Source organism: Aureobasidium pullulans, assembly GCF_000721785.1.
Source record: "Aureobasidium pullulans EXF-150 unplaced genomic scaffold scaffold_41, whole genome shotgun sequence".
Classification (NCBI taxonomy): domain Eukaryota; kingdom Fungi; phylum Ascomycota; class Dothideomycetes; order Dothideales; family Saccotheciaceae; genus Aureobasidium; species Aureobasidium pullulans.
Genome location: NW_021941061.1, coordinates 66,456 through 82,134, shown reverse-complemented (window position 1 = coordinate 82,134; position 15,679 = coordinate 66,456). Strand labels below are relative to the sequence as shown.

Here is a 15,679-nt window from a genome sequence, read left to right as displayed (position 1 = left end):
CTTGAACATACCCGTCAAAAGAAACAGCATCGGTGTCACGGCGTTTCAAGCACCGGGCCGCTCTCGACGAGTCAGCATGAAAGTCGGTTCCCTTGCATAAGATCGCGGCTAAGGTCAAAGTCAATTTCGCAGTAAAAGGCTGGTCCGATGAACTTTCCATGCTTGCAAGCAACATACGGCCGCATGATGGACGGGGATAAGTCCCATGTTGATGATTGAGTTGCGTTTTTGACAGGAAGTGACAGCGAAGTCAGCTCATTGGATGCTGAGAGCAGTGACAGCACATATCCGAGCATGGCAAATGCAAATCACCATCCATGAGCACTTCGCACGCACGGTACTGTGAGGTACATGTATTGGGAAGGTGAATATATCGCGGTGCTGCAGAGCAGATCCGTCCAACTGCTCGCAGGGAGTCTTCTTTTGCTGCTATGCTAGCGTTGTAAAAACAAATGGAATGAAGATTCTGACTAACTTCTTCCTCCTCTTCCTCCCCTTCCACCTCTACCTCCACCTCCTCCGCCTCGGCCTCCACCACCGCGGCCCCCTCGACTTCCACCACGATCACCGAATCCACCTCGGCTGGATCCACCCCTGCTCGATCCTCCTCTGCTGGGACCTCCACGTCCGCGTCCGCCACCTCTGCCACGACTGCTTGAACCTTGTGGGCGAGCATTCTTGTCTTGACGGTGCTGTGCTTCTTGTCTGAGCTTGTGTACATCGTCAGCACCTCTGATTTCGTTCTTTCCAGCTCCGTTCTCGAATCTGCCAATACGCTTCTCCTTAGCCGCGTCGACCTTTGCCTTCTGCTTGTGGTAATCATCACGGAACTTGTCGGCGTCCTTGGGCGCTTTAACCATGTTGTGCTTGAAGCGCTGATTGTCCAGGCCGTTTCTGTTGCCTGGGCGTTCCAACTCTCCGACACGGGGAAGAACGTCGAGTTTGTTGTCCTTCCTCCATCTATCGAAGCGGCCACTGCGGAACGAGGCTGCAATCTTGAGACCGCTCTCACCCGTGATCATCTTCGTACCCTTGGAGCCGTCCTCGTCGTTTGCACGTGACACATACTTTCTGCTCTTCTTGTCCCAACGCAGACCACCAGCCTTACTTGGCGCACCAAAAGCCTTCGTGTCGTCATTGGTAAGGTCCATAGTGGCTCCACGGGCTGCGTCCAAGAAGTGAGTGTTGCGTCCTCCATCTGTACCCGAGTGAACGCCGTAGCCTCGGTCCTCAGCCATGTTAATGTTTTGCGGCGTGTATGACATGAAGAACTCCGAATCCTGGCCTGCACCTGATGATTTGGCCTTCTTCTTATCTGGTTGTGAGAATGTGATTTCAAGCTCATCTTCAGATGCTTCATCAAGGTCAACATCGACATCACCGTCGGGTAGGTCCTCATCATCCTCAACATCGTCAAAGACGGAAGCGTCAGCATCAGCCTCCTCGATTTCTGCAGCCTTTTCCTGCTGCTTGCGAGGAATGATCTTGGCGCGTCTATTTCTCATAATTTCCGTAGCCTCGTTGGCGGTACCTCGCTTGCCAACCTCGAAAATGGTTTCCGGGGGACGGAAGCCACTTACTCGAGCTAGCATCTTTTCTCTTTCTAATTCCATGTGTCTGGCTTCCGAGTCGTCCTCGAACAGGGTGTGAATTTCCGAGTAATGGGGAGAGGAGCCGACAACCTTGGCGCGTTTTGCACTCTCAGATGAAGCTGAAGTGCGAGTACGCACGTATTGCTTCTCAGCCTTGACGGAAACATCGCGCATTCCGGACAAGTCAACGTCATCGTCCACGAGTTTTCCGACTTCCTCGACACAGATCTCTAGGGGTGCTCTGACGAGCGTTCCCAGGACGACCTGGTCAGCATAGTTGATCTCGTCGGTTGACTCTCTTCCAAGGACAAGTTTGCGACTCAAGAACAGCTGAAGGTCGAGCAAGTAAGGCAGATCCTTCTGGGTGACCAGACTGTAGGCCCAACCCTTCTTACCGGCACGGGCAGTACGACCGACACGATGGACAAAGATCTTTGGTTGCGAAGGGAAATCGTAGTTGATGACGTTGGCGAGAATGGGAATATCGACACCACGAGCGGCGACATCGGTGACAACCAAAATGTTAGTGAGACCAGATCTGAACTCCTGAATTTGAATTTTTCTGGCCGTCTGGTCCAGGGCACCGTAGACATACGAGACAGCGTATCCAAGTTGGCTGAGAAGGTTGTAGAGATATTCGACGTGGTGCTTTGTGGCAGCGAAAACAATGGTGGAATGCTCGGTCGGAGTTTCGTTGGCACCAGGGCCATCGGGACCACGCTTGCGCTTCTTGGACTTCATGCTATCTTCCTTGGCCTGCTCGACCCTCTCGGTAGGACCGCTGGGCATCTTGATAACGTCTCTGAGGATGTGGATGAGCGCACCCTCCTTCTCCTGAGTGTTGATGGAAAAGTAGGCGGTTTCAAGGTCGGGGGAGACCTTTGTTTCGGCATCGAGACGGATTAGCTTGGGCTCCTGAAGACCAGCACGAGCAAACTCGACCAATGACCTAGGCAGGGTGGCGGAGAACAGGAGAGTTTGTCTGTTCGGAGGGAGGGCGTGAATGATTTCGGTCAACTGAGCTGCGAAACCCATCTCGAACAGGCGATCGGCTTCGTCGAAAACGATGTATTTGATCGAGGACAGATCTAAATTCATCTCAATCTTCAAATGCTCGAAACGGCCAGGGGTGGCGATGATGATATCGGGATTGGAAGCCATGGACGAGAACTGCTCTTCGAGACTGTCACCACCGACCAGCAAGATTGTCCTGAGGTCTGTTCCTTTGCCCATCTCTTTCACAACCTTGAGCGTCTGCAGAGCCAATTCACGAGAAGGCGACAAGATAACGGCTCTTGCGCCAACCTTTGCGCTGTGTGATTTCAACTTCTCGATCATGGGAATAACGAAGGCGGCAGTCTTTCCTGAACCAGTTCTGGCCATACCGACAACATCCTGGCCGTCCAGGATGACGGGAATGGTCTTGCGCTGGATAGGTGTCGGTACTGAGAAACCCTTGCGAGTAATTGCCTTGAGCAGATGTCCGTTCAGACCCATGGATTGGAAACCTCCTCCTTTCTTGATTGTCTTTCCTGTCAGATCCTTCGTCTTTCTGTTGTTGGCGGCCTGCTGAGCGGCAATGTAAAGCTCGTCGCCATCACTGTCGTCGTCGAGTCCAGCACCTCCAGAGGCATCGGGGGCGGCGAGTTTCGGTTGCTCGAAGCCGGCGAGAGTGTTGTCGTCGTCGGAGTCCAGACCAGCTCCTCCAAACAGAGCATTCGAGATGTCGAAGCCGTTCTCCGACGCGGTAGGTGAAACAGCGCGTCTACCCATCTTGAAATTCTTGTCGACGGGTTTGTCGAGAAATGTGCCTTCGCAAGAAAAAGCGCCTCTCCGCAAAACTAGGAAGTCGCAACCCTCAACTTTTGCTGATAAGCTTTTGAGACCCTGCCCTTATCACCATGTGACTTGCTACCCATTCCGAAGGAAAGTGCCAAGCGAGGCTGCCGTCGCGTCGCGTCGCGTTCGCCCGCCATACGACTTTTTGACCTGCACATAGCAAGTGCTGAACAACTCGTCGAGCCACGCCGAAAACTATCCAGATATCATCATCGGACGCCAAAGGACACATTGCCTTTCTCTGTTCCACAACAAAGGAACACAATCACAATGGGTGAGGCGTCCCGCCATCGAGACATACGTACTAGAGGCAATACTGATTCGACTAGATTACGGTTACTCAACAACATCATATGGCGCTCAAGGTGGCAATGAGGATGGAGGCTTCATGGCCGGCAGCCAGGACAGCCCCAGCGCAAAGAGAGTGGGTCGATGCCACACCACTTGTCATCTTCACAGCTAAAACAAAGACAGTCATACGGCAAGGAAACGCTACGCCCCGTCACTATCAAGCAACTGCTCGAAGCCGAACAGCCCGACAGCGAAAACTTCGCCATCGATGGCTCCGAACTCACCACAATCTCCTTCGTCGGCCAGATCCGCAACATCAGCAAGCAGACCACAAACATCACCTACAAGCTAGATGATGGCACCGGCACCATCGAAGTAAAGGTCTGGATCGATATGGAGACGGCACAGAACGAAGATGAAAACGGCAGCAAGGGTGGTTTGGTCGAGAACTCATACGCCCGTGTCTGGGGCAAGCTCAAGACTTTCGGCAAGCGTCACGTCGTTGCTCAACAGATCCGTCCTCTTACCGACCTGAACGAGGTCAACTACCACATGTTGGAAGCCACCTACGTCCACCTGTTCTTTACACGCGGCCCTCTCGGAGCACAACAGCAAGGTCAGCAGGGCCAGGGTGCAGCCAACGGCGGCCATTCAAGCGGCGGAGGTGGCACCCTTCCCGCCGGTGTGTCAAGCCACGCCAGAAAGGTCTTCCAGTGCATGCAAAATACTCCTCAAATCAACGAGGGTCTTCACATGCAAGACATCGCCAGCCGAACTGGTATGGACGTCGCCGACGTGCTCAAGGGTGCCGACGAGCTCCAAGCCATGGGAAAAATCTACCCTACAGTCGACGACCAGACCTGGTGTTTGCTCGAGATGTAGAATAAGCATTACTTGGAACACGACCGGGAAGTATCTGCCTTGTGGGAAAGATTTGCAGGCGACCAGTTTTACTTGTTTCTTCACAGCAGCGTGGTGCGCAGAAACCATGAGTCGGCAACCACCAGACATTTTATTAAACGACTTCAGCCTCATCTTTCCGAACTCGCACGCAGAAGACGCAGATATTAGCAGATATTAGCGTGTTCGCCCCGACCTGGCATTGGTCGATAAGAAGAGTACGCAAGCGGCTACTATTGCCGTTGCAACAACTGTAAAAACCTGCTCTGGCATTAGTAACTCATCTGTCAAGGACCAAGGAAGATGCTCACCACTTGAGTCTTCCAACCTGTTTGTACCAGAGCCTGTCTTTTTGAGTACTTCTTTACCGTCTTTACGTAGTTTGCCGTTCCGCTAGCAAGACAAGCGAGAGCGAGTAACCAGAAGACTATTCCGAATGGCAGTGCTATGCGTCTTTCAAGTGGAGAAGGCTGGCTTTTGAGATGGAAGGAGATGAGGATGGCCACACTGACGACTGCCATGTATATAGCTAACCGTAGCCATGAGAGGAACGCTAAAGAACAATCATTAATCAGAAAAGACTTCGTAATCATCATCCGAGCTAAGGACATTGACCTACTTCTCTCATTTGCACAGTGATCACGAGCGTCAGAGTCGACGTTGTCAAAGAGAAGAGCACCTAGTAGAGGTCGCTCGATGAAGACATGGCGGTCGTATGTCGGCCGACTATACATTGTTACTATCACTGTCGCAAGCAGCTCATGAATGAGTGTACATACTGGTTCACCAAGACAGGCTTCGCATGAGGTATGCACGGAACAGTCTCATACGGCTCAATACGTTCTTCGGTCAAAGTCGCCATGTTGCTCAAAGTATGGAAGAAGGTTCAAGATTGAACTTCCCGATTGAGATGAGTGAGTAGAAAGACACAGAGAAATCACCAGGCGTTAATATCTACAAAGCTCTCGGACCAACACGCCATTCTCGGGATTGGTGATGTCGTGAGAAGGGAAGGAACCGCGATGGGTGGTGCCAAGGCTGACGCAAAAGAAGGGCGGATCGGGTCATGCCGAGCGCAACTTTTGGACTTTGGTATGCGGCGAGCACCACCGAGAAGAAGTTCGAGATTGAGGAGACAAGATCACACACACCACGCACAATCATGTCGGTCCAAGCAGCACTGAAAGCGCCCTTCCGCGTAGGAACCAAGGAGGTCTACCTGTACGTATTGCGCCAGCCTCACACCCTCAATGGCCGAACAGAGTGCTGACAGCGACGATGAACAGCCCCAACTTCACAGTCACCTTCATCCGCACACCGCGCATGCCCGCCTCATTCGCAAAATTCATCGTCCCCTTGAACATGAACAAGCTCGATCTCCGCGACTACCTCTACCACGCCTACAACGTCCGCGTCGTCAGCGTCCGCAGCTACATCGAGCAACAAAAAGTCACCCAAGGCAAACCCAACGCCCCAAAGATGCAAATCAAGCGGTGGTTCCGCCCTCGCGCCATCAAGAAAATGACTGTGGAGTTGGAGAGTCCGTTTGTGTGGCCGAGCACGCCGACTAAAGAGCAGTTGAATGAGCAGTGGAGTAAGGATACGCATGAGCAGGCGAGAAAGGATAACGACAAATACGCAGAGATGAGGGGCAGGTTGGCAGATGCGGCTGTGGATAGAGGAGAGAGAATCAGCATGAGGGAGCAGGCCAAAGCGCTGTTGGAGAAGAAGGAGCAGTGGAAGCCTGCTGAGGAGCTGGGCTTTGCGAGAAAGTAAGCGTGTTGAACGCATCTTCCATTCATGAGCATTCTTGGGAAGGAGTTGGGGCGCTGTAAAAAAAGGTGGTCAATTTGTGCATATGGGATTGCACTGTACTATATTCGAATGAAGTTGGGCATATATCGTCCGCTCGTTACCAGAAGGTAGCGGGCTGTACTCTTACAACATCATTTCCAGACACTCATTAGAGACTTGGTCTTTGGCGTTACGTCAGATCTTGCTTCAACACTTACAATATTCATCATGTCAAGATCAGCTTCCAAGAAGATGTTCTAGGGATTCACGTAGAGGCAGGTGCAACTAATTTTCAAAATCTCGTTGCGGCTTCCTCATGTACGTGACAATCCGCATTCAGCAACTTCAGCAGTCTCGTTTAATCTATCATCAGTGAGCTTATTGCAACTACGATTCTAGTTCTTTCTACTCAAGCGATTTCTTGCAACCGCGAAGCCATGCCAAAGACCTCGGTAAAGTGGCGGGGAACGCGTCGGGAAACCTTTCGGACAACTCGTCTATTGTCTCTCTAGTCTTCATCGCTGCAAGACTTGATTATACTAATCCGGAAAGGCCGAATTCTATTCACATGGAGCCTCCTGCTGGAACAAGACCATACCGTTCACACAAGTTTCCCGCTTGTACAGCTTGCCGACAACGCAAGATCCGCTGCCATTTTGACCAAGTTGCTGCTCAATGCACGCTTTGTCGGGAAAAGGGCTGGCAATGTATTACTGCTTCTCCGGGTCCCAGTGCACAAAAGCGTGAACGTGCATCAACTTCTGGTCCAGGGGAAAGACCTGCGAAGCGTACAACCCAGAGTCTAGGAGCGACTGAGGATGGCTCACCGCGAGTCCAAGTCAGACAACCTTCTCGTCAGGCTTCGGTCATAGGCACTCCTGCTGAGGCTTCGGCAGAGATTGCCCAGCCATTGGATCATCCTAGCACGGAGTCGACTGTTATCGTCGGTCCTGTATTTCAGGAGGATATCCAAATTCTAGGACCATATCTTTCGAAAGGAAATGAAGCAAGACAATCTTCCAAAGAAAGGCAAACTACTTCAGCTGGACCGGGTAGAAACCCGTTACTGTATCTTTCCGTGCCTCGACGCAGACGTGGACTCCAGCCAGCCAAGGATCCTGGTTCTGGACAGAAGCTTATCATACAGCAGCTTGTAGGCCCATTTGCCGGTGACCTTGTTGATCTGTAAGTACTTCGATGCTAAGTTGTGATTCATCGCTGAACTTCTATAGCTACTTCGAGTATGCCCACCCGTGCTTCCCAATTCTTGACGAATTTGCTATCAGAAAACATGGAGCAGCCAACGTGTCTTCAGCTCTTTGGTCTTATATCATTACCAACGCATTTTCCTCGTGGTATCAGTCTCCTAAGCTGAGGAAACATCCTCGGCCTGATCCAATCTACGCATGCAATGTTGCTGTTGCTGCACTCCAAGAGGACTTCAATGAGTCAAGTGTCTCAACAATTCTCTGTAGCGTACTGGACATGATTGGTCGTCCTGTAAGTCTAAATCTTCACCCATGAGATCGATTGCTTATATTCCACACAGATCAACTCCATTGTGGGCAACATCATCAATGAGGGCAGGACGATAGCACTCGCTCACACTTTTGGCATGAACCGTAACCCGACCCATTGGGGATGTTCAGATCACGAGAAAAGATTGAGAACACGCACATGGTGGGCAGTCTTGATCACCAACAGACTGTAGGTTTGATGCAGGACACTTGATGGGTCCAGCTAATTGTTTGCAGGTCTGCATTGGCTCATGGCACGCCACCCACCCTAACAAGGGGTCAATACGATGTACCACTACCTACGTATGCAACTTTGTTAACACCGGACAAGGACACCGAGTATCGCCGTCAGGGTGCAGAGCACTTTATCCAGCTATGCAAGTTGTGCGAGATACTAGGCGATATCATTCATATTGCTACTGATCTTCGCCGACCTTTCGAGGCCAGAGTCCCACGAGAACTACGGAAACTCGAATGTGATCTTGATGAGTGGGAGGCAAATCTGCCATCATACTTTACCAAACCCTTGGAAGAAGGCAAGGGGCCAGGAGCATGCAACTTGCACTTCTGTTTCCTTTCGACCAAACTTATGCTTGCAAGGACGGCATTGAAGGTGTGCAGATCGATTAAGCTCATGAGATCTTCTTACTAACAATCTTAGGTCGCATCTGATGGTCAACAACCAGACAACAGTAGCGAACACCTACGATATCGTCTATCCGTCCTCCGCAGCTCGGCCCGGGAAATCGCAGACTTTGTTTGTGCCCTCAAGAGCCAACATCTCGCCGAATTTTGGCTACCATGTAAGCCTCCTACCTTTTGCACACCCTCGGCCTATTCGTCTACTAACAACAACATCAGATACAGCACATCTTCTGGCCTCCTCAGCTATGATTCTCCTTCGCTGCACAGTCGAAACAACAGACACACTCGCCCGCGAAACCTGTAAACAAAGTCTCGAAAGCCTACGCAAACGCCTACGCTCAGCCCGCGACGAAGACGATTGGGATCTCGCTGACATTTTCCTAAATCAATGCGATGAACCCATCTCCCGTGTAATCGGCAAACTCGACAACCCTACCACTTCATCCGCTGCAGCACCGATTTCTCCTCGACCTCCACAACAGGAGAATATTCATGCGGCTATTAACGTGGAGGATGTGGTGTTGCAACCTCTTCAGCAGGATTTCGTGTTTGATTTTGCTGGAGGTGGTTTAGGGGGAGCAGATCTGGGATTCTCATTTGAAGGTTTGGGATTACCTTTTGATTCTAGTCTTTGGAATGGTGGGTTCGAGGATGGTGGTGATGGCATGGGCGGGTTTTAGAAGATGATCTGAGTGAAATGAGGATAGTGCCTTTCAAGCTCTGTCAACACTTTTGCACATTCACTCGGTCATTACAAGTACCCTAATGCCGAACTTAACCAAGGGGTGGTCACACTAATCTATCGGACACCACTTCTGCACGTGACAATTCATCAATTCCCTTGCATAAAAAGCTTCCCAGGGCCGAACAATGGTGTCTCCCATCAAAGACGTTGACAACTCTGCACTGAGTATCTGTTGACGAAGATTAAGCGATTACTCGACCCTTCTGCAAGAGCATCAGTCAGCGCAGGGCAAAGTAGGCAGAGCATCAGGTCACCGATTCCATAACCCCCTATCTTCGTCCCCAAAGCATGTCCATCGCTGTTTATTGTGAGTGATCGGGTGATACTCAAGGGAGGAAAAGATAGCAAGTTGTCAGGTTAACTATCCTTCTACCCCTGCTCTCATCTCCTAGGTTCTCTCTCTGCTGGAATTGTGATCTTGATGTGCGGCATAGGTGAATGTCCAATTGTTTGGCGCGCTTGATGTCTAGTTGCTTCTGGAGGTAGTTGTATACCCGGTTGCTCCTCGTTCCTCGCTGCTCGTTCCTCGCTTTTCGAGACGGATGCTCTTCGATGCGCTTAATGCGTTGTTGATGGTAACGTATAAAGACGGAGCCATGTTAGGTGAGAACAAGAAGTAGTGTGAAGAAAATAGACAAAAAAAGGCACCAGAAGAAGATGAGTATAAGTATGATTAATAGTTCCTTTGTGGCAACAACTACATCAAACAACAGTATGAAAATGTGAAAGTGTCAAGAGTTCAGATGGAGAGCATTATTCATTTTCATTAAATTACCTAGCTTTGGTCAACTCGTCAAGCTTCACTGTATTCGATATCCACACTCTTCTTCACCGTGATTCCTGTGCCGTCATCGTCTTCACTCCCTCTTACTGAATAAGCTTCGTGACTGTCGACTTGTAACTTATCCTTTTTCGTCGGACTGGGCAAACTCACACTCGTCGGTGTCAACCCCCCACTCAACCAACTCCCACTACTCCCCTTCCCACTCTCGCTAACCCAACTCATCGGTGTCTCTGGCATTTCCTCCCCCTCTTCTTCACTCACCCTTCCCATTTTTCCATTTATAGAGGTGAATGTGGATAATGGATACATTGCATGTATCGTCCCTTTTGAAAAACTCGCATTCGACATATCCAATGATAGAGATGGAGGCTTTTTGGACGAAAATTGCTGTTTCGATCCTACAGCTGTAGTGTCATCGGTGGAGCTGTTGTCGAGGAAACTGCGAAAACCATGACGATGATGAGACAGCCAATTGCAGAATTTTTCGTAGAGGGGTTTTATGCTGGGGAGGCATGCGCATACCTGTGATATAATTGTCAACATGTCACTTGTCTTGGGAAAGGGGTTTTGGGGGGGAGGAGGGGGGGAGATATTGGACTTACGATTGATAGGACGATTTCTACCGAGCCGCAGATGAGGAGGGGGTGGCTTTCCCAGGTTATGTCGTAGGTGCCGATGAGGGATTTCCAGAGGTATACTGTGCGTGTTGTGCTTACTATTGTGACGACTATGCCGAGGGAGAGGAGGACGGCGACGGAGATGCGTTGGCGAATTGGCATGTTGAAGGACAATACGACGGGGAGTGGAAGTAACATGGTGCAGAGGTCTGCAACAACCACCAAAACACCACCGACCAAAGTGATGATCGAGTCGTCAAAGCATTTCGCATCCTCAGGCATTGGATATGTCCAATACGCCGATACAGGACTGTGTCTGTCAGCAACTCCTCCCCACATACAATGTGATTGCAAATACTCACGTGCATCTAAACACAGCAGTCAACCCAAAAGCCAAACTCAACACAATAGTCACAACCACAAACCCATGAATCGTCCTCTTCCACCCAACACTCCCCGCATCCCTCACAAGATGCAAATAAAAACTCAACAGACTCATCCTGATCCCAGACGTACTCAACAGGAAAAACAACACAGCTGTGATTTCAATGATGGCGGCTCCTTTGTATAATCGAGGCGGTAAATCCCAAATGTGGTATTTGTAGCCCCAGAGTTGGGTGCCGAGGATTATGTTGATGTAGAAGCAGATGCCGAAGATCAGGCCAAAGAGGATCCAGAAGTCGTCCCAGCCGAGTCCGCGTTTAATGCGTAGGCGAGCGATCAAGCGGAGGGAGACGAAGAATATACTAAGCACACCGCATACGATTGCTGTAATGCAGGTTGCTTTCCCTCTGGTTTGTGGATCGATGTAGTTGGGTGCCGGATATGTCGCAAAAGCCTCAGGAGGAGGTAAGAATGATTTCGTCATATTCGCAATGACTATCCAAGATCAAGAGATTCCAAAGATGTCAATTTCGTCGCTACCAGAGCGAGAGTGTTGTTTCCAAACGCCAGCGAGAGGAAAGAAGAGAGCAAAATGTGGAAGCCGCGAAGACCAGACATCCATGGGGTATTATCCAGAAAGACTATCAGAGTTCCATATATTTGATTTTTGGATAGGTGGAGACATCATCGGTCTCGGTTCATCGCGACCGTTGCGTTGCAGATGCCCTTTTCCAGAAAGATTTCAATACCGGTGTGGTGGTACAACGGTCAGAACGTTCATGGTAGACGGTGCTTTTCGGCACTTGGAGTTGGAAATCCACGGCAGCAGTATGTACCAACGACTCGATGTGAGACAGTGTTGAGTGTTGCAAGTCAGTGGTCATTTTGCGTGACTTGTCTGCCGTTAGCTATGAAAAAATGATTCGTGCAGGAATTCGCAAAGGAAAGAAGCAAGGGACGAATATTTTCCAACCGATCTTCTATAAAACCTCTTCTTCTGAAGTCTGGTTCCCTTTCTTCTCTGACAATCTAAACGACGTCTCTGACATGGGAGTGTCTTTCAGACTTTCTCCCATATTTGTGCTGCTGCTGCTGCCGTCGCCGCCAGTTCTACTCTTGCTCGCCAATATTGCCACCGACGACGCGAATAAGGTCGACACCGAAAAGGAGAAAGTAGAGGCCTCTCGTAAGCACGACAAGGTGGAGATAAAAGAAACGGAAGTATGCCAGTGTGAATGTTTGCAGGACCGGAGGGGAGGACTTGTAAGGGGGTTTATGAGTAAGGTGCCCGAGGTTCGTCGGTACGAGAGATCTCGAGACCGTAACTCCCGTATGCTACGCAGTTACGTCGGGAAGTATTTGCGTAGAGGCATAGGTGCATACCTGGTTGATTTCGAAGATGCATTGCCATACAATAATATGCGAAGATGATTCTTCCATGCCTCGGTTCGTTAGTAGCGACAGTTGCCATGCAAAACACTAACAAATGTCATTGTTGAAGAAGAAAAGGCTCAAATGTAACGCGCGTAAAAGGACAATGCTTCTAGTTCATCTCATAGACTTGCCTCGGAGCGTTACACTGCCAGTTTTATCGAGATTCAAAAATCCTAAAGCCGGGCAAGCACGACTCGTAGAGCTACTTACAGTGCTAGAATTACGGCCGCATCTGCCGTATCTGCTCTATGTAAGACACACCACAAACAGACGCGACTATAATACCAATGGTATATAGAAGGAAAGGATGAACAAACACGAGCGCAGCGGTCGCAGAACAGAACTTCGGTGCAAACAACTACCGAGCAACCGACGTTGCAAACTCACGATTCTAGCTCAGCCCTACAGACACCTCGATCGCACCGGGTCACGATTATCCCCACGTCAAACACTGCAAACTTTCCACAAAGCACCTTTTTCAAACATCATCCCTCTCACCGAGCAAAAAAGCGAAATTTTGATCACGAGGACTTTTTTTTTATTGCACACATGTACATTCTACAACTCAGCTCTTCCTCTTCGTTAGAAAAAAAATATGCATTCCTTTTCAATGGTCTGGGAATCCTGGGAAAGTGAGGCGCTACGGAGAATGAGGTGGAGTGCCGGGGATGCAGATGCGTGAGCGTTGGGAAGAAGGTGAGATGTGAGATGTACCTGCAGGTGGGGTTATGCATGTGCATAAAATGTTATGTAAGCTGTCAATGATTGATGGTAGGTTTCTTCTTTCCAAGCTATGGTTTGGTTTGAACTGTCAAATTAGAGGAAGCTTTCAGGTATGGTATAAGATCGTGAAGACAACATGGTGAAAACATGCTCCATAAATAGATACCAAACAATTATAAAAAGGAAAAGGTATAACAACCAAAGTCCAGCCGAAACCAAGATTATGTACACCACGTTTCCCATCCATCCATCCATCCAACCTTTTCTCCCCCAAATGCACAAAAACGCCTTATCAGAAAAGATATCGAGGAATTAAAATCTACCAACCGTTTCCAAAGTGGCCGCCCCTGCTCTTGCAGGCAGTCATGATACCAGTAGGTGTGACGGTGGTGACCTTTGTAAACTTGGCGGTCATGGTCTTGGTTTGCCAGATGTATGCGGTATTAACTGTGAACTTGGTTTTTGTGATGGGAGGAAGAGTGATGTATGCTTTTGCGTAGCCGGTCTTGATCGTGGCTGGAGGTAGTGTACTATGATTGTGTCAGTAAGAGACAAACGGAATATCAAACAAAGAGAGAAAAAGAAGCCTTACGTAGTCACGATTGAGCTACTCAAAACAATGTTGGTAACGGTAGTTGGGGCGGCGGTGAAAGTGTTCTGTTACTCGGTCAGTTTCCTGCTTTCCAAATCTTCAATACGCGGCAGAAGCTTACAGTCTGGTTGACTGTCAAAGTGGTCTGAGTGATGGTGACGGTAGGTGCATCAGCAGTTCTCTTGGCCAAGTCCCTTGCATCGATATCGGCAGCACGTCTGGCACGAATATCCGCAAGACGCTTCTTGACGGATGCGTAAGTCTCGAGTTCTTCATCTCTCTTGCCGTTGATGCTGACGCCGGCGGGGACCTTGATAAGTCTAGGCCATCTGCGGCATGGCGGGTCAGGCTGTTGAGGGCGTGGAGGTACTGTGCAGCTGGCTGTTGCGGTTGCAGTGTAGATGATGGCTGTGCGGGTCCAAGTCTTGAGAGTGCGGGTGAGAGAAATTGTCTTTGTGGTGTAGGTTGGAAGGGGAGTGATTGTCACGTATCGTGTTGCCTATCATTGTTAATTGGGCTCATTAGGCAAAATTTTAATATACTTACTGCAGGCACGGTTACGGTCATGGAGTTGTTGACTGTGGTGGTGTTTACGATGAAGGATGTAGTCTGAGATGTGATTGTTGGTGTGGTTGTCATGTTAAAGGTCAATGTTGGTGTAACCTGAATTCGTCAGCTTTGGAATCATAAAAGTTTCTATTAGAACTCACGGTCGAAGTGGCTTGTGCGCCAACAGTCAGGTAGAAGGTTCTTTGGTTCGCAAAAGGTGGTGAATCCGGGTCAACACCGTTGTTCGAGATGAGGATGAGACCCCATGTGCCACTCTTCATCTGATCCTTCTCGATATCGCAGGTTGAGGTTTCGGGAGTGTCGTCAGGTTGCAGAGGGATGTCCGAGCACAGATACTCATCACCGGTGTCCCAGTTGACCAGTTCCACGGCTGCTACATCTACCGCACATCCTGTATTCATGGTTAGTTGGGGGTATTCTGGCTGAACACTACAGGCTATGACATACCCGCAAATTCTGTGACCGAAGTAAAAGATTGGTTGGACTGCGAATTGATAAAGTACTAGACGATATGTTAGAATTGACTCCAGATTTAAAGCATGAAGATGACATACATTTCCATTGTTGACAAAGTCAATACCATAGGATTCACAGTCTGCATTGACTCCTGACAGGTACGACACCGACCATGCCAACGGCAATAGCAAAGAGCGAGAGTACATCTTGAGGCAACTGAGAAGTGAGAGTCTGCAGGAACGAGAGACGACAGACTGCTGCACAGTAACCCTGCAGTAGATTCAAGCACGCAAGACTATGCAGCGCAACAAGAGATGATAAAAAGTCGATGTTGACATGTGAGAACCCGGGAAGAACGCCTACTCTTTATACACTCTCTGACCCCATCTCTTTGAGTATGAATAGCAACATCGCGATCCTCCTCCACTTACCGTAGGCTTGATGCGAGGCTAGAGCGATGACTACTGACCTCGTTCCGCATTCGGATATACAGGATGGGATAGCGTGGGAGGGAAGCGTGGTATCTGACCAGAGTCTGCCCAAACTATTCAGCCAGAACGTCACGAGGGATGCAGCCTCAAGGCAGGGTCAAGCTTTTGAGTTGACTAAGTGCATGTCTGGAAGCGAAGTTGGGTTGTCAGAGTGGAGCGTGCTGCGTGTTGTCAAGGGCTTAGCACGCGCGTGGGCGATGCGGCAGAGCAGTTCCTTTGCAAGGGTAGGTCAAAGGTGGAGTCGCCGGTCAAGCTTTGCTGCCGAATATCCTGAAATTCTCCTTGTAGATGATCATCATACTTGC

At 49.7% G+C, this 15,679-nt stretch overlaps 8 protein-coding genes across 8 annotated transcripts; 4 read left to right on the top strand and 4 right to left on the bottom strand.

Moving 5' to 3' along the window:
* Positions 1-349: 349 nt before the first annotated feature.
* M438DRAFT_350186 (ATP-dependent RNA helicase dbp10) lies at positions 350-3,427 on the bottom strand. The gene has a single exon (XM_029906571.1). The coding sequence runs from the start codon at positions 3,363-3,365 to the stop codon at positions 471-473; it is 2,895 nt and encodes a 964-aa protein (XP_029754981.1). The 5' UTR covers positions 3,366-3,427; the 3' UTR covers positions 350-470.
* A 220-nt stretch (positions 3,428-3,647) lies between these two features.
* M438DRAFT_350185 (replication protein A, subunit RPA32) lies at positions 3,648-4,884 on the top strand. Its single transcript, XM_029906570.1, has 3 exons — positions 3,648-3,705; positions 3,761-3,855; positions 3,906-4,884. The coding sequence occupies exons 1-3, from the start codon at positions 3,702-3,704 to the stop codon at positions 4,602-4,604; spliced, it is 798 nt and encodes a 265-aa protein (XP_029754980.1). The 5' UTR covers positions 3,648-3,701; the 3' UTR covers positions 4,605-4,884.
* Positions 4,753-5,597, bottom strand: M438DRAFT_307387 (uncharacterized protein). Its single transcript, XM_029902297.1, has 4 exons — positions 5,402-5,597; positions 5,242-5,348; positions 4,934-5,175; positions 4,753-4,883 (listed from the first exon to the last, which is right to left on the bottom strand). Exons 1-4 carry the CDS (start codon positions 5,482-5,484, stop codon positions 4,800-4,802), a joined length of 516 nt encoding a protein of 171 aa, XP_029754979.1. The 5' UTR covers positions 5,485-5,597; the 3' UTR covers positions 4,753-4,799.
* Positions 5,598-5,784: 187 nt separating this feature from the next.
* Positions 5,785-6,697, top strand: M438DRAFT_329312 (uncharacterized protein; the record flags this gene model as incomplete). Its single annotated transcript, XM_029903246.1, has 2 exons — positions 5,785-5,843; positions 5,909-6,697. The coding sequence occupies 2 exons, from the start codon at positions 5,785-5,787 to the stop codon at positions 6,396-6,398; spliced, it is 549 nt and encodes a 182-aa protein (XP_029754978.1). The 3' UTR covers positions 6,399-6,697.
* Positions 6,698-6,943: 246 nt separating this feature from the next.
* M438DRAFT_329310 (uncharacterized protein) lies at positions 6,944-9,423 on the top strand. Its single transcript, XM_029903245.1, has 6 exons — positions 6,944-7,601; positions 7,649-7,916; positions 7,966-8,123; positions 8,171-8,546; positions 8,595-8,736; positions 8,795-9,423. Exons 1-6 carry the CDS (start codon positions 6,985-6,987, stop codon positions 9,256-9,258), a joined length of 2,025 nt encoding a protein of 674 aa, XP_029754977.1. The 5' UTR covers positions 6,944-6,984; the 3' UTR covers positions 9,259-9,423.
* A 693-nt stretch (positions 9,424-10,116) lies between these two features.
* On the bottom strand, positions 10,117-11,592 carry M438DRAFT_329308 (uncharacterized protein; the record flags this gene model as incomplete). Its single annotated transcript, XM_029903244.1, has 3 exons — positions 10,117-10,629; positions 10,710-11,034; positions 11,087-11,592. The coding sequence occupies 3 exons, from the start codon at positions 11,590-11,592 to the stop codon at positions 10,117-10,119; spliced, it is 1,344 nt and encodes a 447-aa protein (XP_029754976.1).
* A 359-nt stretch (positions 11,593-11,951) lies between these two features.
* Positions 11,952-12,546, top strand: M438DRAFT_389351 (uncharacterized protein). The gene has a single exon (XM_029909033.1). It carries the CDS (start codon positions 12,027-12,029, stop codon positions 12,537-12,539), a length of 513 nt encoding a protein of 170 aa, XP_029754975.1. The 5' UTR covers positions 11,952-12,026; the 3' UTR covers positions 12,540-12,546.
* Positions 12,547-13,584: 1,038 nt separating this feature from the next.
* M438DRAFT_285041 (uncharacterized protein) lies at positions 13,585-15,089 on the bottom strand (the record flags this gene model as incomplete). Its single annotated transcript, XM_029901499.1, has 7 exons — positions 13,585-13,795; positions 13,858-13,922; positions 13,979-14,356; positions 14,404-14,520; positions 14,568-14,818; positions 14,875-14,929; positions 14,982-15,089. The coding sequence occupies 7 exons, from the start codon at positions 15,087-15,089 to the stop codon at positions 13,585-13,587; spliced, it is 1,185 nt and encodes a 394-aa protein (XP_029754974.1).
* Positions 15,090-15,679: the final 590 nt, after the last annotated feature.